Source organism: Bombina bombina, chromosome 1, assembly GCF_027579735.1.
Source record: "Bombina bombina isolate aBomBom1 chromosome 1, aBomBom1.pri, whole genome shotgun sequence".
In the NCBI taxonomy this organism is placed as follows: domain Eukaryota; kingdom Metazoa; phylum Chordata; class Amphibia; order Anura; family Bombinatoridae; genus Bombina; species Bombina bombina.
In genome coordinates, this window is record NC_069499.1 from 755,179,676 (window position 1) to 755,205,201 (window position 25,526).

At 39.7% G+C, this 25,526-nt stretch overlaps 1 protein-coding gene across 2 annotated transcripts in view; it reads right to left on the reverse strand.

Moving 5' to 3' along the window:
* AMMECR1 (AMMECR nuclear protein 1) overlaps positions 1-25,526 on the reverse strand; it is a 675,476-nt gene that overhangs the window by 309,653 nt on the left and 340,297 nt on the right. For both annotated transcript variants that reach the window (XM_053699304.1, XM_053699305.1), the window contains one exon: positions 10,662-10,772. In XM_053699304.1, coding sequence (XP_053555279.1) covers positions 10,662-10,772 — 111 coding nt within the window. The remainder of the gene's footprint in view (positions 1-10,661; positions 10,773-25,526) is intronic.

Sequence of the window (25,526 nt, forward strand, 5' to 3'; positions counted from 1 at the left end):
CCGCCTCATCGGCATGAAAGATAAAGCAAATCACACTGCAAAGCTGAGAGTTCGACACTGTCTGAGCAGAAGAGATAGCAATAAGAAACAAAACCTTCCATGATAATTTAATATCTATGGAATGCAATGGTTTAAACGGATCTTGCTGCAAAACTTCGAGAACAAAAAGTTAAGGCTCCCAGGAGGAGCAACAGACTTAAAACACAGGCCTAATTCTGACCAAGGCCTGACAAAAAAATTGCACATCTGGCACGTCTGCCAGACGTTTATGCAGCAAGAAAAGATAATGCAGAAATCTGACAAAACCTCTCTCCAGACCTTCCTGTAGAAAGGGAAAAATCCTAAGAATCCTGACCCTACTCCTAGAGTAGCCTACGGATTCACACCATAAGGACATTTATGCCATATTTTATGGTAAATGTTTCAAGTAACAAGCTACAAGCCAGAAACATGGTCTCAATGACCGACTCCGAAAACCCACGCTTAAACCGAACTAAGCTTCCAAGAAATAATATTTGGGTGAAGGAAAAGACCCTGAATTAGAAGGTCCTTCCTCATAGGCAATCTCCAAAGTGGGAGAGACGATATCTCCACTAGGTCTGCATACCCAATCCTGTGAGGCCACACAGGAGCTATCAGAATTACTGATGCTCTCCTGTTTAACACAAGCAATGACTCGCGGAAGGAAGCAAATGGAGAAAACAGGGATGCCAGATTGAAAGGTACCAGGAAAAGCCACCAGAACATCTATCAGAACAGTCTGCGGATCACTAGACCTTGAACCGTACCGTGGAAGCTTGGCGTTCTGCCGAAACACCCTCAAAAGCAAACTCCGGAAACCCCCCCCATTTGAGGGTTTACCTGGAGAACACCTCCGGATGAAGAGTCCCACTCCTCGTATGAAATATCTGTTCAGAAATCCGAGTCCCAGTTGCCCACCCCTGGAAAGTGGATGACAAAAAGCAATTGTGAGCTTCCGCCCACAGACAATCCAAGTTGCCTCCTACATGACTAAGGAACTCAGAGTTACTCTGGATTAAATAATGTCCATGCACCACATAGGTTAACTGGATTCTGGAGTGGTGGGATCCGAACGCACCCCTCCAAGGAGACTAGAGGTTTAATCCAGTGCCTTAGACAGCACAGCCACTGAAGTGACCTTGTCTGACTAGAACCAAGCTAAGGATAACTGAGGCCAAGCCCTCAGAACATTAGAAATCTCTTAAGGCCAAGATGTTAACAATAAATACACATCCTTCAGGTCTATGTTCGCTATGAACAGGCCCACTTGCAGCAAAGGAGAATAGATACCACTTTGAAGGGCAGAACCTGAGAAACTTGAGTTAAATGCCTAGATCCTGCTCCCAGATAGGGACTGGGACTATCACTCCCAGAAAAGGTCCTGAACCCAGTTCAAGGAATGCTTCTTCATCAAACCTGGACTGCAGATACTCTAGAAGGAGAAATCTACCCCTTGGAGGAACCTTAGAATGGACTGAATGGACTAAGTTTGGTTGACTTTCTAAAGACATGACTGACTCTGCTGAAATAGGAAAAGGAAAAACTTTTCTTTAGTCTACTCTCTTGATGGGTGGTATTTCACCCGTAAACTCAGAGGATAATTCTGTCAAGCCAAGTCCCAACAAGGTCTCATCCTTGAAAAGAAACGCCAGAAGCTTGGATTTGGAGGAAAATAAAATAAGAACCTGCAACTGCAGAACTGGAAAGCCTAGGCTGTACCACTAAGTCGCAGGTAAGCTTCTCAGCCGATTTCCAAGATTTCAGCCACAAGCCCGACTGGCTAGCACAGCAAGTTTAATAAGACAAGGCATTGCTCTGAATGAACAATTAAACCTCCAGCTTCTTATCCATGGATCCGTAAAGGAGCAGCTACCCTCCATAGGGATCGAAGTTCTGAGCCATAGTAGTAAAACTCCCTTCTACTTAAGGCACCATGCATTTTAATGGAGTCAGCGACAGGAAAATCCTTTAAAGGATGGGAGACTGAGAAAGGTACCCGTAGCATCTCATATTTGTATAAAAACATCCAAGGTATGTCTAAACATAATTTATGTACCTGATAAATTCATTTCTTTCATATTGGCAAGAGTCCATGAGCTAGTGACGTATGGGATATACAATCCTACCAGGAGGGGCAAAGTTTCCCAAACCTCAAAATGCCTATAAATACACCCCTCACCACACCCACAATTCAGTTTAACAAATAGCCAAGTACTGGGGTTATAAAGAAAGGAGTAAAAAGCATCAAAGGAATTTGGAAATAATTGTACTTAATACAAAAAAATCATAACCACCATAAAAAAGGGTAGGCCTCATGGACTCTTGCTAATATGAAAGAAATTAATTTATCAGGTAAGTTCTTACATAAATTATGTTTTCTTCCATGTAATTGGCAAGAGTCCATGAGCTAGTGACGTATGGGATAGGAATGCCCAAGATGTGGAACTCCTTGCAAGAGTCACTAGAGAGTGAGGGATAAAACAAAAACAGCCGTTTTTCGCTGAAAATTAATCCACAACCCAAAATATTCTCAAAAATGAAAAGAAAAACTTAAAACATAAGCAGAAGAATCAAACTGAAACAGCTGCCTGAAGAACTTTTCTACCAAAAACTGCTTCCGAAAGAAGCAAATGCATCAAAACGGTAGGATTTAGTAAATCTATGCAAAGAAGACCAAGTTGCTGCTTTGCAAATCTGATCATCTGAAGCTTCATTCAAAAAGCCCACGAAATGCAGACTGATCTAGTAGAATGAGCTGCAATTCTGAGGCGGGGCTTGACCCGACTCCAAATAAGCTTGATGAATCAAAAGCTTTAACCACGAAGCCAAGGAAACAGCAGAAGCCTTCTGACCTTTCCTAGAACCAGAAAATATAACAAATAGACTAGAAGTCTTCCTGAAATCTTTAGCAGCTTCAAAATAATATTTCAAAGCTCTTACCACATCCAAAGAACGTAAGGATCTCTCCAAAGAATTCTTAGGATTAGGACACAAGGAAGCGACAACAATTTCTCTATTAATGTTGTTAGAATTTACAACCTTAGGTAAGAATTTAAATGAAGTCCGCAAAACCGCCTTATCCCGATGAAAAATCAGAAAAACATAATTTATGTAAGAACTTACCTGATAAATTCATTTCTTTCATATTAGCAAGAGTCCATGAGCTAGTGACGTATGGGATATACATTCCTACCAGGAGGGGCAAAGTTTCCCAAACCTCAAAATGCCTACAAATACACCCCTCACCACACCCACAAATCAGTTTAACGAATAGCCAAGAAGTGGGGTGATAAGAAAAAAGTGCGAAAGCATAAAAAATAAGGAATTGGAATAATTGTGCTTTATACAAAAAAATCATAACCACCACAAAAAGGGTGGGCCTCATGGACTCTTGCTAATATGAAAGAAATGAATTTATCAGGTAAGTTCTTACATAAATTATGTTTTCTTTCATGTAATTAGCAAGAGTCCATGAGCTAGTGACGTATGGGATAATGACTACCCAAGATGTGGATCTTTCCACGCAAGAGTCACTAGAGAGGGAGGGATAAAATAAAGACAGCCAATTCCGCTGAAAAATAATCCACACCCAAAATAAAGTTTACATTTTATAATGAAAAAAACTGAAAACATAAGCAGAAGATTCAAACTGAAACAGCTGCCTGAAGTACTTTTCTACCAAAAACAGCTTCAGAAGAAGAAAACACATCAAAATGGTAGAATTTAGTAAAAGTATGCAAAGAAGACCAAGTTGCTGCTTTGCAAATCTGATCAACCGAAGCTTCATTCCTAAACACCCAGGAAGTAGAAACTGACCTAATAGAATGAGCTGTAATCCATTGAGGCAGAGTTTTACCCGACTCGACATAAGCATGATGAATTAAAGATTTCAACCAAGATGCCAAAGAAATGGCAGAGGCCTTCTGACCTTTCCTAGAACCGGAAAAGATAACAAATAGACTAGAAGTCTTTCGGAAATTCTTAGTAGCTTCAACATAATATTTCAAACTACATACAAAGAATGCAATGATTTCTCCTTAGAATTCTTAGGATTAGGACATAATGAAGGAACCACAATTTCTCTACTAATGTTGTTGGAATTCACAACCTTAGGTAAAAATTCAAAAGAAGTTCGCAACACCGCCTTATCCTGATGAAAAATCAGAAAAGGAGACTCACAAGAAAGAGCAGATAATTCAGAAACTCTTCTGGCAGAAGAGATGGTCAAAAGGAACAAAACTTTCCAAGAAAGTAATTTAATGTCCAAAGAATGCATAGGTTCAAACGGAGGAGCTTGAAGAGCCCCCAGAACCAAATTCAAACTCCAAGGAGGAGAAATTGACTTAATGACAGGTTTTATACGAACCAAAGCTTGTACAAAACAATGAATATCAGGAAGATTAGTAATCTTTCTGTGAAAAAGAACAGAAAGAGCAGAGATTTGTCCTTTCAAGGAACTTGCAGACAAACCTTTCTCCAAACCATCCTGAAGAAACTGTAAAATTCTCGGAATTCTAAAAGAATGCCAGGAAAAATGATGAGAAAGACACCAAGAAATATAAGTCTTCCAGACTCTATAATATATCTCCCTAGATACAGATTTACGAGCCTGTAACATAGTATAAATCGCAGAGTCAGAGAAACCTCTTTGACTAAGAATCAAGCGTTCAATCTCCATACCTTTAAATTTAAGGATTTGAGATCCTGATGGAAAAAAAGACCTTGCGACAGAAGGTCTGGTCTTAACGGAAGAGTCCACGGTTGGCAAGAGGCCATCCGGACAAGATCCGCATACCAAAACCTGTGAGGCCATGCTGGAGCTACCAGCAGAACAAACGAGCATTCCTTCAGAATCTTGGAGATCACTCTTGGAAGAAGAACTAGAGGCGGAAAGATATAAGCAGGATGATACTTCCAAGGAAGTGACAATGCATCCACTGCTTCCGCTTGAGGTTCCCTGGATCTGGACAGATACCTGGGAAGTTTCTTGTTTAGATGAGAGGCCATCAGATCTATTTCTGGAAGTCCCCACATTTGGACAATCTGAAGAAATACCTCTGGTTGAAGAGACCATTCGCCCGGATGCAACGTTTGGCGACTGAGATAATCCGCTTCCCAATTGTCTATACCTGGGATATGAACCGCAGAAACTAGAAAGGAGCTGGATTCCGCCCAAACCAGAATTCGAGATACTTCTTTCATAGCCAGAGGGCTGTGAGTCCCTCTTTGATGATTGATGTATGCCACAGATGTGACATTGTCTGTCTGAAAACAAATTAACGATTCTCTCTTTAGAAGAGGCCAAGACTGAAGAGCTCTGAAAATTGCACGGAGTTCCAAAATATTGATCGGTAATCTCACCTCCTGAGATTCCCAAACCCCTTTGTGCCGTCAGAGACCCCCACACAGCTCCCCAACCTGTAAGACTTGCATCTGTTGAGATTACAGTCCAGGTCGGAAGAACAAAAGAAGCCCCCTGAACTAAACGATGGTGATCTGTCCACCACGTCAGAGAGTGTCGTACAATCGGTTTTAAAGATATTAATTGAGATATCTTTGTGTAATCCCTGCACCACTGGTTCAGCATACAGAGCTGAAGAGGTCGCATGTGAAAACGAGCAAAGGGGATCGCGTCCGATGCAGCAGTCATAAGACCTAGAATTTCTATGCATAAGGCTACCGAAGGGAATGATTGTGACTGAAGGTTTCGACAAGCTGATATCAATTTTAGACGTCTCTTGTCTGTCAAAGATAGAGTCATGGACACTGAATCTATCTGGAAACCCAAAAAGGTTACCCTTGTCTGAGGAATCAATGAACTTTTTAGTGAATTGATCCTCCAACCATGATCTTGAAGAAACAACACAAGTCGATTCGTATGAGATTCTGCTAAATGTGAAGACTGAGCAAGTACCAAGATATCGTCCAAATAAGGAAATACCACAATACCATGTTCTCTGATTACAGACAGAAGGGCACCGAGAACCTTTGTAAAAATTCTTGGAGCTGTTGCTAGGCCAAACGGCAGAGCCACAAACTGGTAATGCTTGTCTAGGAACGAGAATCTCAGAAACTGATAGTGAGCTGGATGAATCGGAATATGCAGATATGCATCCTGTAAATCTATTGTAGACATATAATGCCCTTGCTGAACAAAAGGCAGGATAGTCCTTACAGTTACCATTTTGAATGTTGGTATCCTTACATAACGATTCAATATTTTTAGATCCAGAACTGGTCTGAAGGAATTCTCCTTCTTTGGTACAATGAAGAGATTTGAATAAAACCCCAGCCCCTGTTCCAGAACTGGAACTGGCATAATTACTCCAGCCAACTCTAGATCTGAAACACATTTCAGAAATGCTTGAGCCTTCGCTGGATTTACTGGGACACGGGAAAGAAAAAATCTCTTTGCAGGAGGCCTTATCTTGAAGCCAATTCTGTACCCTTCTGAAACAATATTCTGAATCCAAAGATTGTGAACGGAATTGATCCAAATTCCTTTGAAAAAACGTAATCTGCCCCCTACCAGCTGAGCTGGAATGAGGGCCGCACCTTCATGTGGGCTTAGGAGCTGGCTTTGATTTTCTAAAAGGCTTGGATTTATTCCAGACTGGAGATGGTTTCCAAACTGATACCGCTCCTGAGGATGAAGGATCAGGCTTTTGTTCCTTGTTGTGACGAAAGGAACGAAAACGATTAGACCTAAATTTACCTTTAGATTTTTTATCCTGTGGTAAAAAAGTTCATTTCCCTCCAGTAACAGTTGAGATAATAGAATCCAACTGAGAACCAAATAATTTATTACCCTGGAAAGAAAGGGAAAGCAGAGTAGACTTAGAAGACATATCAGCATTCCAAGTTTTAAGCCATAAAGCTCTTCTAGCTAAAATAGCTAGAGACATATACCTGACATCAATTCTAATGATATCAAAGATGGCATCACAAATAAAATTATTAGCATGTTGAAGAAGAATAATAATGCTATGAGAATTATGATCTGTTACTTGTTGCGCTAAAGCTTCCAACCAAAAAGTTGAAGCTGCAGCAACATCCGCCAAAGATATAGCAGGTCTAAGAAGATTACCTGAACACTTGAATCTTAGAAAGGATTCAATTTTCCTATCTAAAGGATCCTTAAAGGAAGTACCATCTGCCGTAGGAATGGTAGTACGCTTAGCAAGAGTAGAGACAGCCCCATCAACCTTAGGGATTTGGTCCCAAAATTCTAATCTGTCAGATGGCACAGGATATAATTGCTTAAAACGTTTAGGAGTAAATGAATTACCCAAATTATTCCATTCCCTGGAAATTACTTCAGAAATAGCACCAGGAACAGGAAAAACTTCTGGAATAACTACAGGAGATTTAAAAACCTTATCTAAACGTTTAGATTTAGTATCAAGAGGACCAGAATCCTCAATTTCTAATGCAATTAGGACTTCTTTAAGTAAAGAACGAATAAATTTCAGCATCAACCTCTGAAACAGAATCCTCTGAACCAGAAGAGCCATTATCAGAATCAGAATGATGATCATTTAAAAATTCATCTGAAAAATGAGAAGTTTTAAAAGACTTTTTACGTTTACTAGAAGGAGGAATAACAGACATAGCCTTCTTAATGGATTTAGAAACAAAATCTCTTATGTTATCAGGAACACTCTGAGTATTAGATGTTGACAGAACAGCAACAGGTAATGTAACTTTACTAAAGGAAATATTATCTGCATTAACAAGTTTGTCATGACATTCAATACAAACAGCTGGAGGAACAGCTACCAAAAGTTTACAGCAGATACACTTAGCTTTGGTAGCTCCAGCACCAGGCAGCGATTTTCCAGAAGTATCTTCTGACTCAGCTTCAACATGGGACATCTTGCAATATGTAATAGAAAAAACAACATATAAAGCAAAATTGATCAAATTCCTTAAATGACAGTTTCAGGAATGGGAAAAAATGCCAGTGAACAAGCTTCTAGCAACCAGAAGCAATAAAAAATGAGACTTAAATAATGTGGAGACAAAAGTGAAGCCCATATTTTTTTAGCGCCAAATAAGACGCCCACATTATTTGGCGCCTAAATGCTTTTGGCGCCAAAAATGACGCCACATCCGGAACGCCGACATTTATGGCGCAAAAGAACGTCAAAAATGACGCAACTTCCGGCGACACGTATGACGCCGGAAACAGAAAAAAAAATTTGCGCCAAAAAAGTCTGCGCCAAGAATGACGCAATAAAATGAAGAATTTTCAGCCCCCGCGAGCCTAACAGCCCACAGGGAAAAGTCAAATTTTAAGGTAAGAAAAAAATTGTTTTATTCAAATGCACTATCCCAAATATGAAACTGACTGTCTGAAAATAAGGAATGTTGAACATCCTGAGTCAAGGCAAATAAATGTTTGAATACATATATTTAGAACTTTTTTTTTTATAAAGTGCCCAACCATAGCTTAGAGTGTCACAGAAAATAAGACTTACTTACCCCAGGACACTCATCTACAAGTTGTAGAAAGCCAAACCAGTACTGAAACGAAAATCAGCAGAGGTAATGGTATATATATATATATATATATATATATATATATATATATAAAAGAGTATATCGTCGATCTGAAAAGGGAGGTAAGAGATGAATCTCTACGACCGATAACAGAGAACCTATGAAATAGACCCCGTAGAAGGAGATCATTGAATTCAAATAGGCAATACTCTCCTCACATCCCTCTGACATTCACTGCACGCTGAGAGGAAAACCGGGCTCCAACCTGCTGCGGAGCGCATATCAACGTAGAATCTAGCACAAACTTACTTCACCACCTCCATAGGAGGCAAAGTTTGTAAAACTGATTTGTGGGTGTGGTGAAGGGTGTATTTATAGGCATTTTGAGGTTTGGGAAACTTTGCCCCTCCTGGTAGGAATATATATCCCATACGTCACTAGCTCATGGACTCTTGCTAATTACATGAAAGAAAGGAGATTCACAAGAGAGCAGATAATTCAGAAACTCTTCTAGCAGAAGAGATGGCCAAAAGAAACAACACCTTCCAAGAAAGTAGTTTAATGTTCAAAGAATGCATAGGCTCAAACGGAGGAGCCTGTAAAGCCTTCAAAACTAAATTAAGACTCAAAGGAGGAGAGATTGATTTATTGACAGGCTTGATACGAACCAAAGCCTGCACAAAACAATGAATATCAGGAAGTTTAGCAATCTTTCAGTGAAATAAAACAGAAAGAGCAGAGATTTGTCCTTTCAATGAACTTGCAGACAAACCTTTATCCAAACCATCCTGAAGAAACTAAGATTTTATGAATTCTAAAAGAATGCCAAGAGAATTTATGAGAAGAACACCATGAAATGTAAGTCTTCCAAACACAATAATAAATCTTTCTAGAGACAGATTTATGAGCCTGCAACATAGTATTAATCAGTCAGAGAAACCTCTATGACTAAGCGTTCAATTTCCATACCTTCAAATTTAATGATTTCAGATCCTGATGGAAAAACGGACCTTGAGATATAAGGTCTGGCCTTAATGAAAGTGGCCAAGGTTGGCAACTGGACATCCGAACAAGATCCGCATACCAAAACCTGTGAGGTCATGCTGGAGCCACCAGCAGCACAAACGATTGCTCCATGATGATTTTGGAGATCACTCTTGGAAGAACTAGAGGCGGGAAAATATAAGCAGGTTGATAACACCAAGGAAGTGTCAATGCATCCACTGCTTCCACCTGAGGATCCCTGGAACTGGACAGGTACCTGGGAAGTTTTTTGTTTAGATGAGATGCCATCAGATCTATTTCTGGAAGTCCCCATATCTGAACAATTTGAGAACACACATCTGGGGGGAGAGACCATTCTCCCAGATGTAAATTATGACGACTGAGGTAATCCGCTTCCCAATTGTCTACACCTGTGATATGAACCGCAGACATTAGACAGGAGCTGAATTCCGCCTAAACAAGTATCCGAGATACTTCTTTCATCGCTTGAGGACTGAGTCCCACCCTGATGATTGACATATGCCACAGTTGTGATATTGTCTGTCTGAAAACAAATGAACGGTTCTCTCTTCAACAGAGGCCAAAACTGAAGCGCCCTAAGAATCGCACGGAGTTCCAAAATATTGATTGGTAATCTCGCCTCTTGAGATTTCCAAACCCCTTGTGCTGTCAGAGATCCCCAAACAGCTCCCCAACCTGAAAGACTCGCATCTGTGGTGATCACAGTCCAGGTTGGCCGAACGAAACGAAGTAACATTTATTAACAGCTAAACAGGTTATATATTGCAAAATATTAATCTACCCCCCCAACTGGTTGTTTTAAAATGCTACCCCTGCTGGAAACAAGCAACACAATTTGGGTCTTTTTAATAAACCGTTTTTTAAAATTACAATTAACAGAGAGGAATCCTTGCTAAACCACCTTAAGAGAGCGAAAATGGGAGTGCTTTGTGGATGAACATCTGTGTAGGGCACTGCATCTCTCGCCTACTGCACATGTAAAACATTATAAATGGTCAGCGAGTGTTATTTTTTCTCAGAAAACTCCAGTTTCATACAGATTCAAATTTTGTATTTAATGTCCCTTTAAATTTCTTAAACATTCATAGCTGTAAACTAAGAAGAATAGTTACCTGGTAAGTGTGTACTCCCTGAGACCAGAATGCAGGTTCATGGCAGAAAAGGTTCCTATGCATCCACGTAGCCTTTTATCTCTTCCAATCTTCCACGTTACAAACAGCGGGCTGGTAGAAACAAGCACAAGGCACAATTAGTAAAGAATAGATTTACAAAAATATCTACATATCAATTTCCTCCTAAATGCCATGAGTCACAAATCCACTCATACAATCAATATACCTGAAGTAAGTTCTTGAGTGTCAAGAGAAAGCAATGTGGTGTACAGCCCCCATCGAATAGATTATAGGTAGCTTTGATCAATATGATGCAGGCTCCCCCTCCCCACAATTTGCAATATAAGATTTCCAATAAGATACAATCTTGTACAGCAATGTCAATTGCTTAAAGTGAATGTAAAGTTACATCAATTAGTGCCCGGGTTTTAAAAAACATAATTTATGTAAGAACTTACCTGATAAATTCATTTCTTTCATATTAACAAGAGTCCATGAGCTAGTGACGTATGGGATATACATTCCTACCAGGAGGGGCAAAGTTTCCCAAACCTTAAAATGCCTATAAATACACCCCTCACCACACCCACAAATCAGTTTAACGAATAGCCAAGAAGTGGGGTGATAAGAAAAAAAGTGCGAAGCATATAAAATAAGGAATTGGAATAATTGTGCTTTATACAAAAAAATCATAACCACCACAAAAAAGGGTGGGCCTCATGGACTCTTGTTAATATGAAAGAAATGAATTTATCAGGTAAGTTCTTACATAAATTATGTTTTCTTTCATGTAATTAACAAGAGTCCATGAGCTAGTGACGTATGGGATAATGACTACCCAAGATGTGGATCTTTCCACAAAAGAGTCACTAGAGAGGGAGGGATAAAATAAAGACAGCCAATTCCTGCTGAAAATAATCCACACCCAAAATAAAGTTTAACAAAAAACATAAGCAGAAGATTCAAACTGAAACCGCTGCCTGAAGAACTTTTCTACCAAAAACTGCTTCAGAAGAAGAAAATACATCAAAATGGTAGAATTTAGTAAAAGTATGCAAAGAGGACCAAGTTGCTGCTTTGCAGATCTGGTCAACCGAAGCTTCATTCCTAAACGCCCAGGAAGTAGAAACTGACCTAGTAGAATGAGCTGTAATTCTTTGAGGCGGAATTTTACCCGACTCAACATAGGCAAGATGAATTAAAGATTTCAACCAAGATGCCAAAGAAATGGCAGAAGCTTTCTGGCCTTTCCTAGAACCGGAAAAGATAACAAATAGACTAGAAGTCTTACGGAAAGATTTCGTAGCTTCAACATAATATTTCAAAGCTCTAACAACATCCAAAGAATGCAATGATTTCTCCTTAGAATTCTTAGGATTAGGACATAATGAAGGAACCACAATTTCTCTACTAATGTTGTTGGAATTCACAACTTTAGGTAAAAATTCAAAAGAAGTTCGCAACACCGCCTTATCCTGATGAAAAATCAGAAAAGGAGACTCACACGAAAGAGCAGATAATTCAGAAACTCTTCTAGCAGAAGAGATGGCCAAAAGGAACAAAACTTTCCAAGAAAGTAATTTAATGTCCAATGAATGCATAGGTTCAAACGGAGGAGCTTGAAGAGCTCCCAAAACCAAATTCAAACTCCATGGAGGAGAAATTGACTTAATGACAGGTTTTATACGAACCAAAGCTTGTACAAAACAATGAATATCAGGAAGAATAGCAATCTTTCTGTGAAAAAGAACAGAAAGAGCGGAGATTTGTCCTTTCAAAGAACTCGCGGACAAACCCTTATCTAAACCATCCTGAAGAAACTCTAAAATTCTCGGTATTCTAAAAGAATGCCAAGAAAAATGATGAGAAAGACACCAAGAAATATAAGTCTTCCAGACTCTATAATATATCTCTCGAGATACAGATTTACGAGCCTGTAACATAGTATTAATCACGGAGTCAGAGAAACCTCTATGACCAAGAATCAAGCGTTCAATCTCCATACCTTTAAATTTAAGGATTTCAGATCCGGATGGAAAAAAGGACCTTGAGACAGAAGGTCTGGTCTTAACGGAAGAGTCCATGGTTGGCAAGATGCCATCCGGACAAGATCCGCATACCAAAACCTGTGAGGCCATGCCGGAGCTATTAGCAGAACAAACGAGCATTCCCTCAGAATCTTGGAGATTACTCTTGGAAGAAGAACTAGAGGCGGAAAGATATAGGCAGGATGATACTTCCAAGGATGCATCCACTGCCTCCGCCTGAGGATCCCGGGATCTGGACAGATACCTGGGAAGTTTCTTGTTTAGATGAGAGGCCATCAGATCTATCTCTGGGAGCCCCCACATTTGAACAATCTGAAGAAATACCTCTGGGTGAAGAGACCATTCGCCCGGATGCAACGTTTGGCGACTGAGATAATCCGCTTCCCAATTGTCTACACCTGGGATATGAACCGCAGAGATTAGACAGGAGCTGGATTCCGCCCAAACCAAAATTCGAGATACTTCTTTCATAGCCAGAGGACTGTGAGTCCCTCCTTGATGATTGATGTATGCCACAGTTGTGACATTGTCTGTCTGAAAACAAATGAACGATTCTCTCTTCAGAAGAGGCCAAAACTGAAGAGCTCTGAAAACTGCACGGAGTTCCAAGATATTGATCGGTAATCTCACCTCCTGAGATTCCCAAACTCCTTGTGCCGTCAGAGATCCCCACACAGCTCCCCAACCTGTGAGACTTGCATCTGTTGAAATTACAGTCCAGGTCGGAAGAACAAAAGAAGCCCCCTGAATTAAACGAAGGTGATCTGTCCACCACGTTAGAGAGTGCCGAACAATCGGTTTTAAAGATATTAATTGATATATCTTCGTGTAATCCCTGCACCATTGGTTCAGCATACAGAGCTGAAGAGGTCGCATGTGAAAACGAGCAAAGGGGATCGCGTCCGATGCAGCAGTCATAAGACCTAGAATTTCCATGCATAAGGCTACCGAAGGGAATGATTGAGACTGAAGGTTTCGACAGGCTGTAATCAATTTTAGACGTCTCTTGTCTGTTAAAGACAGAGTCATGGACACTGAATCTATCTGGAAACCCAGAAAGGTTACCCTTGTTTGAGGAATCAAAGAACTTTTTGGTAAATTGATCCTCCAACCATGATCTTGAAGAAACAACACAAGTCGATTCGTATGAGACTCTGCTAAATGTAAAGACTGAGCAAGTACCAAGATATCGTCCAAATAAGGAAATACCACAATACCCTGTTCTCTGATTACAGACAGAAGGGCACCGAGAATCTTTGTGAAAATTCTTGGAGCTGTAGCAAGGCCAAACGGTAGAGCCACAAATTGGTAATGCTTGTCTAGAAAAGAGAATCTCAGGAACTGATAATGATCTGGATGAATCGGAATATGCAGATATGCATCCTGTAAATCTATTGTGGACATATAATTCCCTTGCTGAACAAAAGGCAATATAGTCCTTACAGTTACCATCTTGAACGTTGGTATCCTTACATAACGATTCAATAATTTTAGATCCAGAACTGGTCTGAAGGAATTCTCCTTCTTTGGTACAATGAAGAGATTTGAATAAAACCCCATCCCCTGTTCCGGAACTGGAACTGGTATAATTACTCCAGTCAACTCTAGATCTGAAACACAATTCAGAAATGCTTGAGCTTTCACTGGATTTACTGGGACATGGGAAAGAAAAAATCTCTTTGCAGGAGGTCTCATCTTGAAACCAATTCTGTACCCTTCTGAAACAATGTTCTGAATCCAAAGATTGTGAACAGAATTGATCCAAATTTCTTTGAAAAAACGTAACCTGCCCCCTACCAGCTGAACTGGAATGAGGGCCGTACCTTCATGTGAACTTAGAAGCAGGCTTTGCCTTTCTAGCAGGCTTGGATTTATTCCAGACTGGAGATGGTTTCCAAACTGAAACTGCTCCTGAGGACGAAGGATCAGGCTTTTGTTCTTTGTTGAAACGAAAGGAACGAAAACGATTGTTAGCCCTGTTTTTACCTTTAGACTTTTTATCCTGTGGTAAAAAAGTTCCTTTCCCACCAGTAACAGTTGAAATAATAGAATCCAACTGAGAACCAAATAATTTGTTTCCCTGGAAAGAAATGGAAAGTAGAGATGATTTAGAAGCCATATCAGCATTCCAGGTCTTAAGCCATAAAGCTCTTCTGGCTAAGATAGCCAGAGACATAAACCTAACATCAACTCTAATAATATCAAAAATGGCATCACAGATGAAATTATTAGCATGCTGGAGAAGAATAATAATATCATGAGAATCACGATTTGTAACTTGTTGCGCTAGAGTTTCCAACCAAAAAGTTGAAGCTGCAGCAACATCAGCCAATGATATAGCAGGTCTAAGAAGATTACCTGAACATAGATAAGCTTTTCTTAGAAAAGATTCAATTTTTCTGTCTAAAGGATCCTTAAACGAGGTACCATCTGACGTAGGAATGGTAGTACGTTTAGCAAGGGTAGAAATAGCCCCATCAACTTTAGGGATTTTGTCCCAAAATTCTAACCTGTCAGGCGGAACAGGATATAATTGCTTAAAACGTTTAGAAGGAGTAAATGAATTACCCAATTTATCCCATTCCTTAGCAATTACTGCAGAAATAGCATTAGGAACAGGAAAGACTTCTGGAATAACCACAGGAGCTTTAAAAACCTTATCCAAACGTATAGAATTAGTATCAAGAGGACTAGAATCCTCTATTTCTAAAGCAATTAGTACTTCTTTAAGTAAAGAGCGAATAAATTCCATCTTAAATAAATATGAAGATTTATCAGCATCAATCTCTGAGATAGAATCCTCTGAACCAGAAGAGTCCAAAGAATCAGAATGATGGTGTTCATTTAAAAATTCATCTGTAGAGAGAGAAGATTTAAAAGACTTTTTACGTTTACTAGAAGGAGAAATAACAGACAAAGCCTTCTTTATGGATTCAGAAACAAAATCTCTTATGTTATCAGGAACATTCTGCACCTTAGATGTTGAGGGAACTGCAACAGGCAATGGTACATCACTAAAGGAAATATTATCTGCTTTAACAAGTTTGTCATGACAATTATTACAAACAACAGCTGGAGGAATAGCTACCAAAAGTTTACAGCAGATACACTTAGCTTTGGTAGATCCAGCAGGCAGTGGTTTTCCTGTAGTATCTTCTGGCTCAGATGCAACGTGAGACATCTTGCAATATGTAAGAGAAAAAACAACATATAAAGCAAAATAGATCAAATTCCTTATAAGACAGTTTCAGGAATGGGAAAAAAATGCCAAACATCAAGCTTCTAGCAACCAGAAGCAAATGAAAAATGAGACTGAAATAATGTGGAGACAAAAGCGACGCCCATATTTTTTGGCGCCAAATAAGACGCCCACATTATTTGGCGCCTAAATGCTTTTGGCGCCAAAAATGACGCCACATCCGAAACGCCGACATTTTTGGCGCAAAATAACGTCAAAAATGACGCAACTTCCGGCGACACGTATGACGCCGGAAACGGAAAAGAATTTTTGCGCCAAAAAAGTCCGCGCCAAGAATGACGCAATAAAATGAAGCATTTTCAGCCCCCGCGAGCCTAACAGCCCACAGGGAAAAAAGTCAAATTTTTGAGGTAAGAAAAAATATGATAATTGAAAGCATAATCCCAAATATGAAACTGACTGTCTGGAAATAAGGAAAGTTGAACATTCTGAGTCAAGGCAAATAAATGTTTGAATACATATATTTAGAACTTTATAAATAAAGTGCCCAACCATAGCTTAGAGTGTCACAGAAAATAAGACTTACTTACCCCAGGACACTCATCTACATGTTTGTAGAAAGCCAAACCAGTACTGAAACGAGAATCAGTAGAGGAAATGGTAAATATAAGAGTATATCGTCGATCTGAAAAGGGAGGTAAGAGATGAATCTCTACGACCGATAACAGAGAACCTTATGAAATAGACCCCGTAGAAGGAGATCACTGCATTCAATAGGCAATACTCTCTTCACATCCCTCTGACATTCACTGCACGCTGAGAGGAAAACCGGGCTCCAACTTGCTGCGGAGCGCATATCAACGTAGAATCTAGCACAAACTTACTTCACCACCTCCCTTGGAGGCAAAGTTTGTAAAACTGATTTGTGGGTGTGGTGAGGGGTGTATTTATAGGCATTTTAAGGTTTGGGAAACTTTGCCCCTCCTGGTAGGAATGTATATCCCATACGTCACTAGCTCATGGACTCTTGTTAATTACATGAAAGAAACACAATTTTAGCAAAGGCTTGTTCCCATTAGCAAAGGATAACTAACCCTGATAGCAGAAAAAAAAGTTACAGAAATAAACGTTTTTTATCACAGTCAACTACAATCTCACAGCTCTGCTGTGAGTGATTACCTCCCTCAAAACAAGTTTTGAAGACCCCTGAGTTCTGTAGATATGAACCGGATCATGCAGGAAGTACAGTGAGCTTCTGACTGAATTTTTTGATGCGTAGCAAAAGCGCCAAAAACGGCCCCTCCCCCTCACACACAACAGTGAGAGAGATCAGTAAACTGTCATAAATTAAATAAAACAACTGCCAAATGGAAAAAAAAATAGTGCCCAAAATATTTTATTCACCCAGTACCTCAGAAATGAAACGATTTTACATGCCAGCAAAAAACGTTTAACATAAATTAAGTGTTATTAAAAAGCCTGTTGCTAGTCCCTGCAAATTAGGCTAAAGTCTTATGCACACAGTATAATTCCAGTGAAGTGCCATTCCCCAGAATACTGAAGTGTAAAATATACATACATGACAGCCTGATACCAGTTGCTGCTACTGCATTTAAGGCTGAGTTTACATTATATCGGTATGGCAGAATTTTCTCATCAATTCCATTGTCAGAAAATAATAAGCTGCTACATACCTCTTTGCAGATTAATCTGCCCGCTGTCCCCTGATCTGAAGTTTACCTCTCCTCAGATGGCCGAGAAACAGCAATATGATCTTAACTACGCCGGCTAAAATCATAGTAAAAACTCAGGTAGATTCTTCTTCAAATTCTACCAGAGAAGGAATAACACACTCCGGTGCTATTATAAAATAACAAACTTTTGATTGAAGGTATAAAACTAAGTATAATCACCATAGTCCTCTCACACATCCTATCTAGTCGTTGGGTGCAAGAGAATGACTGGAGGTGACGTAGAGGGGAGGAGCTATATGGCAGCTCTGCTGGGTGAATCCTCTTGCACTTCCTGTTGGGGAGGAGCAATATCCCAGAAGTAATGATGACCCGTGGACTGATCACACTTAACAGGAGAAAACATTGTATTAGTAATCGTATAGTACGTTGCTATTAATTGGTATAAGTGAAAGGGAGATTATGAAAGCATTTTAAAATTTGTATACAGATGTAACCAATAAATCTGTTTTCTTACAATTTAATCTGTCTGATCTTTTGAGAAGAGACTGAATAATTATCACCCTTCATATGAGAATTAACAATATTAAGAGAAAACCACTAAGATAATATCTAATTTAGAACCCAGGACTATATATCTATTATAAGGGAATCTATATTGTGCGAAGTACATATATAATCAACATTCATTTAGATTAAGGGACAATGATAATTGGATTTATTCTAAACCTTGTATAATTTATCCTATTTAACCCAACAGCTTTTAGCGCCCTCTCTACTTTGTTTTTCAAAAATATAAATTTGCAGGTAAAGTAATGTACATATTATATTTTGTCTCTCTCAACTTGTTTTATGTCCCTTTAAAAGGACACTCAAGTCAAAATTAAACTTTCATTATTCAGATAGAGCATGCAATTTTAAACAACTTTCCAATTTACTTCCATTAAAAAAAGTGCAGTCTTTTTATATTTAAACTTTGAGTCCCCAGCTCCTACTGAGCATGTGCAAGAATTCACAGAATAAGTATATGCATTTGTGATTGGCTGATGGCTGCCACATGGTACAGGGGGAGTGGAAATAGACATAACTTAAAATTGTCAGAAAAAAAATCTACTATTCATTTGAAGTTGAGACTAAGTGCTATTGCATTGTCTTGTTATCTTGCATGTTGATTATGCAAATCTGTGTTGACTGGTCCTTTAATTGAAGAGTTTACATTAATCTGAATTCTGAAAATTAAAACTATATTTTAACTGCATTAGTTTATCTTCATAACCTTTATCTAAATGATGACTTGATTCCTTCTAATGTTCTGCTCCGTCATCACAACATAGTGTTTACCTGTAATCTGGACACAATTATTTTTTCATCCTCTTAGTAAAATGGTTAGAGCATCTCTTGACAAAAAAAACTGCAATTGGCAAATACTGTCAAAAGAAATATGCTTTGCCAAATGCTACAAGGATGAGAGAGAAAAAAAAAAAAAACATTGCACGCCAGAGGTGTCCTAAAGACATTTAAAAAAATAATTAAATTGATAAAAAGGTCAAAATTTAAATGCACATGCGTTCCTTTAAATGGTTTTTAAATAAGCTTTTTTGCATTATACTTCCATCAGCAAAATGCTTCTAGCAAGTTATTAATGTTTTTCTGCAGCATATGCACATCTTGCAAGGGCCCATTCACCAATATTCAAACACCACACCTTATCTGACAGCCAGTGGTGGCTTGTATGACACCAATTACATTTTCACAGAAGCAAAACACACCATCTTCAGCTCTCTGTGCTTGAATGCTGGTACACAGGCCCTTAAAGGGCCATAATACCCAAATGTTTAAACACTTGAAAGTGATGCAGCATAGCTGTAAAAAGCGGACTAGAAAATATCACCTGAACATCTCTATGTAAAAAAGAAAGATATCTTACCTCAAAAGTTTCTCAGCAGCCACCTCCCATTGAAAAGGATTTCTAAGCAGCATTTTAGTGTGTCTGCCCTAGGACAGCTTAGGGGATGAGCCTCGTGAACTCTCATATTATTTCACCAATCAGGTAAAGGAAGCTTACTATGAAATCTCATGAGAGTTAAGTCAAATCTCATGAGATCACAGTAAGAGTTCATGACCTCAGCACTGCTGATGCTGATTGGCTGCTGTTCATTTCTTCATTTTTTTTTATTTTTACCTGCAGCTGGGAACAGCTGAGTATAACTTTTTACACAGAACTTACTCTGCTGAGCTGAGGAGATTGTGAGGTAAAATATCTTCCTTTTTTACATAGAGATGCTCAGGTGATATTTTCCTGTCAGCTTTTTACAGTTATACTGCATCAGTTTCAAGTGATTTAGCATATGAGTATTATGTCCCTTTAAGATATGTGCATATGTCACAGAAAAATAGTAATAACTTTTACTATAAGCATGTTTGCTAATGGAAGTATATTGCAAAAATGATTCTATTTCAAATTGAAATGCGCACTTCATTTTGACTTTTCTATTTTGTTTAATGAAATTTAATGGGGAGGGCCATAGCATGGAAAGTTCAAGTAGCTTTTCCCTATTACATAAAAACTTCTGCTCCTTCTGTAACAGCTGCTTTCCTCACAATGGGCTTCTTCACCCGCAGCATCTTCAAGTAAGCAAGTGTTGCAAACAACTGACGACCCCCCCCCCCCAAAAAAAAAAATACACAATACCTTAATTTATAAATAGGATGACAACTGAAAATCAGAAAAAGTTGATCAAGCAATATATTCATCTGCGGCTAGTTACCCAATCAGATTCTTCACATAGGGAAACATTGGACAATGCTGCCCTATGAGAAAACACTACGAGAGAAATATAGTAGCCCTCCCAGTGCTCTCTCTCTTTGGTACTATGAATAAGGAGGAGGGTTTTTACAGCAGACAAAATAATGTTCTTAGTTTTGTTATGTTGATGTTTTCTTCAGCTTTTCATTGTTTGGGTGTGGGTTGACTGTACTGGCAAGAGAGGGTCTGTATAGTTCACGTCTTCTTAACATATCTGGATCTTTAAATAGTTCCATTTGTAACAAAAAATAAGTTTTTTTATTTACTGAATAAGCTGTACTTTTATTTCAAGCATAATATAGTTTTGTACACACTGTGTTCCCAGTTTATCAAAATTACTTTTTAAAAAAAAACACCACTACACAAAAACAAAAAAACCACCACCACACAAAAACACACCAAACAAAACACAAAAAAAACCACACACACCAGGTTTCTTCCATGATTTCAAATTTTTCAGAAATTTTACATCTGACAGGCAACATTTCATATTATAGAAGGGTTTAAGACATACATGTAGAAAACCCTTTATTCAAACTGTTTGGGACAGGAAAAGGTTTGGATTTTGGAATATTTGCATCAGTAAAATAGGACAATTGAGAGGGGATGGGACCAAGTGTAAACCACAATAGCTTATGTAATTTAGGCAATATTTACATGTCATAATACCACTTATACCTGCAACCTAAAGATAGTTTTATATAATTTTTAATACTATTGTATACATAGTAGCCTTACAAAAAGACAGTACAGTAATAAGAAAAGGGAATATTTGCTGCTTTAAATATAGACTAACATTTGCATTTTATCTATTCTTTATTTGTATTCTTTTGTTTGTAAAGCGCCTACAGATTCCGCAGCGCTGTCCATGGGTACAAGGATAACAGTACAATGGAGAAACAATACGGTAAAATTTTTACAGACAAATACAGGGGGAATTGAGGGCCCTATTCCCGTGAGAATTATATTAGTGAGGAGATGGAGGGCAACTGTTAAGTTAGTTTGTCAATAAGTCAGGTGATGAGCTTCCCTGAACAGAAAGGTCTTTAGGGAACGTTTAAAGGAGGAGAGGTTAGGGGCAAGTCTGACAGCTCGAGGAAGTGCGTTCCAGAGGGTTGGTGCCGCACGAGAGAAGTCTTGTAATCTAGCATGAGAGGAGGTGATGGTAGAGGACGCAAGAAGCAGGTCGTCGTTGGATCTTAGGGGACGGGCAGGAGTATATTTGTTGATGAGTGAGGACAGGTAGGGTGGGGCAGCATTGGTGAGGGCTTTGTAGGTCAGGATGAGAATTTTGAATTTAATTCTGCTGTGAATGGGGAGCCAGTGAAGGGAATAACAGAGACACAGCAGAAACAGAGCGTTGAGAGGTGGATTAGCCTGGCAGATGCATTTAGGATGGATTGGAGGGGAGAGAGAGGGAGGCCGGTTAGTAAGTTGTTACAGTACTCAAGTCGGGAAATTACCAGGGAGTGTATTAGCCGTTTAGTAGTTTCAGTACTCAGAAATAGACGAATTTTGGAGATATTGCGTAGGTGGTTGCGGCAGGATGAAGAGAGCAGTTGGATGTGGGGAATGAAGGACAGATTTGAGTCAAGCGTGACTCCGAGGCAGCAGACTTGGGGTGATGGGGAGATAGTGATGCCGCCAACAGTGATAGAAAAATTAGAAACTGGAGTAGAGTTAGAGGGGGGGGAATTAGAAGTAGTTCGGTCTTGGACATATTTATTTTTATGTGGTGAGAGGCCATCCAGGAGGAAATGCCAGATAAGCAGTCGCTGATGTGAGAGTTGATAGAAGGGGAGAGTGCAGGGGTGAAAAGGTAGATCTGGGTATCATCAGCATAGAGGTGATAGCTGAGGATATAGCTGTTAAGTTTACCCAGTGAAGAAGTGTAAATAGAGAAGAGTAGAGGACCCAGGATGGAGCCTTGAGGTACTCCAACAGACAGAGGCAATAGAGAGAGGAGGAGTAACCAGCAAAAGAGACGTAGAAGGATCTGTTAGAGAGATAAGAGTGAATCCAGGAGAGGACAGTGTCAGAGGAGACCAAGAGAGCTGAGAGTCCGTAGGAGAAGGGGGATGGTCAACAGTGTCAAAGGCAGCAGAGAGGTCAAGTAAGATGAGTATAGAGTAGTAGCCTTTGTTTTTAGCAGAAAGGAGATCGTTAGTAACCTTGGTGAAGGCAGTCTCAGATTGCAGGGGCTCGAGCAATGAATTGGAGGACAGGAATTGGTTTAGGCGATCGAAAACTAGTTTTTCAAGGAATTTTGAAGCAAACGGGAGCAGTGATATGGGCGGTAGTTTGCAAGGGAGTTAGGGTCAAGGGAGGGTTTTTTGAGGATGGGGGTTACCTTTGCAAGTTTGAAGGAGGCAGGGAATGAGCCGGTAGAAAGGGATAGGCTGAATATGTAAGAGCCGGAGTGAGGGTGGGAGACAGAGGAGGAATTAGATGTGAAGGAATAGGGTCAAGGGGGCAGGTAGTGAGGTGTGAGGAAGACAAAAGGGAAGCCACTTCACTCTCAGTGGTTGGGAGGAGGGTGCAGAGACTGGCAGAGGGGGTGACTGGGAGCGGAGTTGGGAGATTGGAGGTTTGTGTTGGGATGTTTCCTCGGATTGCAAATGTTTTATTGAAAAAAAAGTCAGCAAGGTCTTGAGCACTGAATGCAGATGAAGGGGTGGTGCAGGTGGGTGGAGGAGAGAGTTGAAAATGGAGAAGAGTCTTTTAGGGTTTGAGGAGGGAGTGGATATAAGAGAAGAGAAGTAGGTTTGCTTAGCTAAGCGAAGGGCAGAGGTGTAAGAGTAAAGAATGAACTTATAGTGCATTAAATCAGGTTCAGAGCGGGATTTCCTCCAGGCACGTTCAGCAGTGCGGGAGCATTTTTGTAGGTGACGTGTTTGTTGGGAGTGCCAGGGTTGGAGCTGACAATGTGGGACTTTGCGAGGTTGGGGCAGAGCGAGAGTGTCAAGTGCAGCGGAGAGAGTATTGTTATAGTGGGTTGTAGCAAGGTCAGGGCAGGATATCGTGGAAGTGTGGGGGAGGCGAAGTTGAATAAGATTGGAGAGTTGGGGAGCGTCCACAGTGTGCAGATTTCTACTGGTGCGGGGGCGAGAGGGGGGGGGGAAGTAGGTTTAGAATCTATATTAGAATTAAAGGTGAGCAGATGGTGGTCTGAGATGGGAAATGGGCGACAGGCAACATCAGAAAGAGAGCAGATATAAGAGAATATCAGATCAATCGAGTGTCCATCGCGGTGGGTAGGGAATAGGGTGACAGAAGCAGTGAGAGTGACAGAAGGTGAGAGTGTGAGACTTGTAGGAGTGGGAATGATTAGACAGAAGAGTTAGAGGTGGAAGTGTTTCTAAGGAAATAAAGTAGTTCATTAGATTATAGCATAGGGGAGGAGAGAAGGGAAGGTGAGATATGGATAGTGTGTGGATTGTTGTTGTTATAGGGATATGTAGTGATTTTTAGGAGAAGGGAAGACAGAGAGAGCAGAAAAGTCATAGAGAGCATTGTGTAGAAGTATAGTTATTAAGTTTACTTGTTATTGGGACTGCAGTTTCCACCTCCAGTGAGGTAACTCCACTACTTGTAACAGAGAGCTACTTAGAATATGAGAGCCATAGGCCTGCACTATATGCAGATGTTACAGGTAGTCTTAGCTAGCAGGAGTTACACACTTGCAAATTAGAGGGGGGGGGAGTCAGGATAAATACATTTTAGACAGTATCTGATAAAATGATTACAGGTAGACAAATTGGAGACTGAGGAAATGGTTACCAGGAGAGTCGAACACAAATTAAAGGAGCGTTTAAAAGCAGTCAGGCAGAAGCAGGAAGACATACCAGGGGAGTCTAGCACAAACAAAAATCAAACCATAGAGACAGGCAGAGCAGATTGTAACAAGGGCACTTTAATTCATCAAAATTGACATTTCACTTGTTTTCTTCAAAAACTTACCTTTTAATCTTCACAGCCGCTCCAATGATTCCCCCGGCCGTCGGAAGCCTCTTCATACATCAGAAATGACAAATCCGGCTTACTCCAATCACGGCTTCCCCCGCGGAATCATGGCCTGAGGCAACGCAGTGATTGGAGGAAGCCGGATACGTCATTTTGGACCCGTGAAGAGGGCTTGCGACAGGAGGAAGCGCTGCAGCGGCCGTCAGGATTAAAAGGTAAGTATTTGAAGAAAAAGTGAAATGTCAATTTTGATGAATTAAAGTACCCTTGTTTTTAAAAGGTTTATTAAAAACCTGGCACCGATTCATCTAAATTGACCTTCACTTTAAAGATGGGGGGGGGGGGGGGTGTGAAGGAAGTAATTTTTGATTAAAAAAATTTTAAATATTAAAATTTAGATTTCAGAATTACATTGGAATTCCAGATTTGTACCTATATATATATATATATATATATATATATATATATATATATATATATAAAGAAAATAGGAGACCGTTACACGCAAGGAAGCAGAAAATTTAGAAGGCGACAAAGATTCTCAAAACTCTAGGGGCACTTAATCCCTCTCACCTCTCTTGTAATTCTAATCTGACATATAGCCAAGAAGAAGAAATGGAAAGGACCAAAAGGGTTTAAAACTATAAATGCTGCTAAAAAAAAATTAAGTAAAAAACATAATTTATGCTTACCTGATAAATTTATTTCTCTTGTAGTGTGTTCAGTCCACGGGTCATCCATTACTTATGGGATATATTCTCCTTCCCAACAGGAAGTTGCAAGAGGATCACCCAAGCAGAGCTGCTATATAGCTCCTCCCCTCACATGTCATATCCAGTCATTCGACCGAAACAAGACAAGAAAGGAGAAACTATAGGGTGCAGTGGTGACTGGAGTTATAATTTTTAAAAATTTAGAACCTGCCTCAAAAAGACAGGGCGGGCCGTGGACTGAACACACTACAAGAGAAATAAATTTATCAGGTAAGCATAAATTATGTTTTCTCTTGTTAAGCGTGTTCAGTCCATGGGTCATCCATTACTTATGGGATACCAATACCAAAGCTAAAGTACACGGATGATGGGAGGGACAAGGCAGGAACATTAAACAGAAGGAACCACTGCCTGTAGAACCTTTCTCCCAAAAACAGCCTCCTGT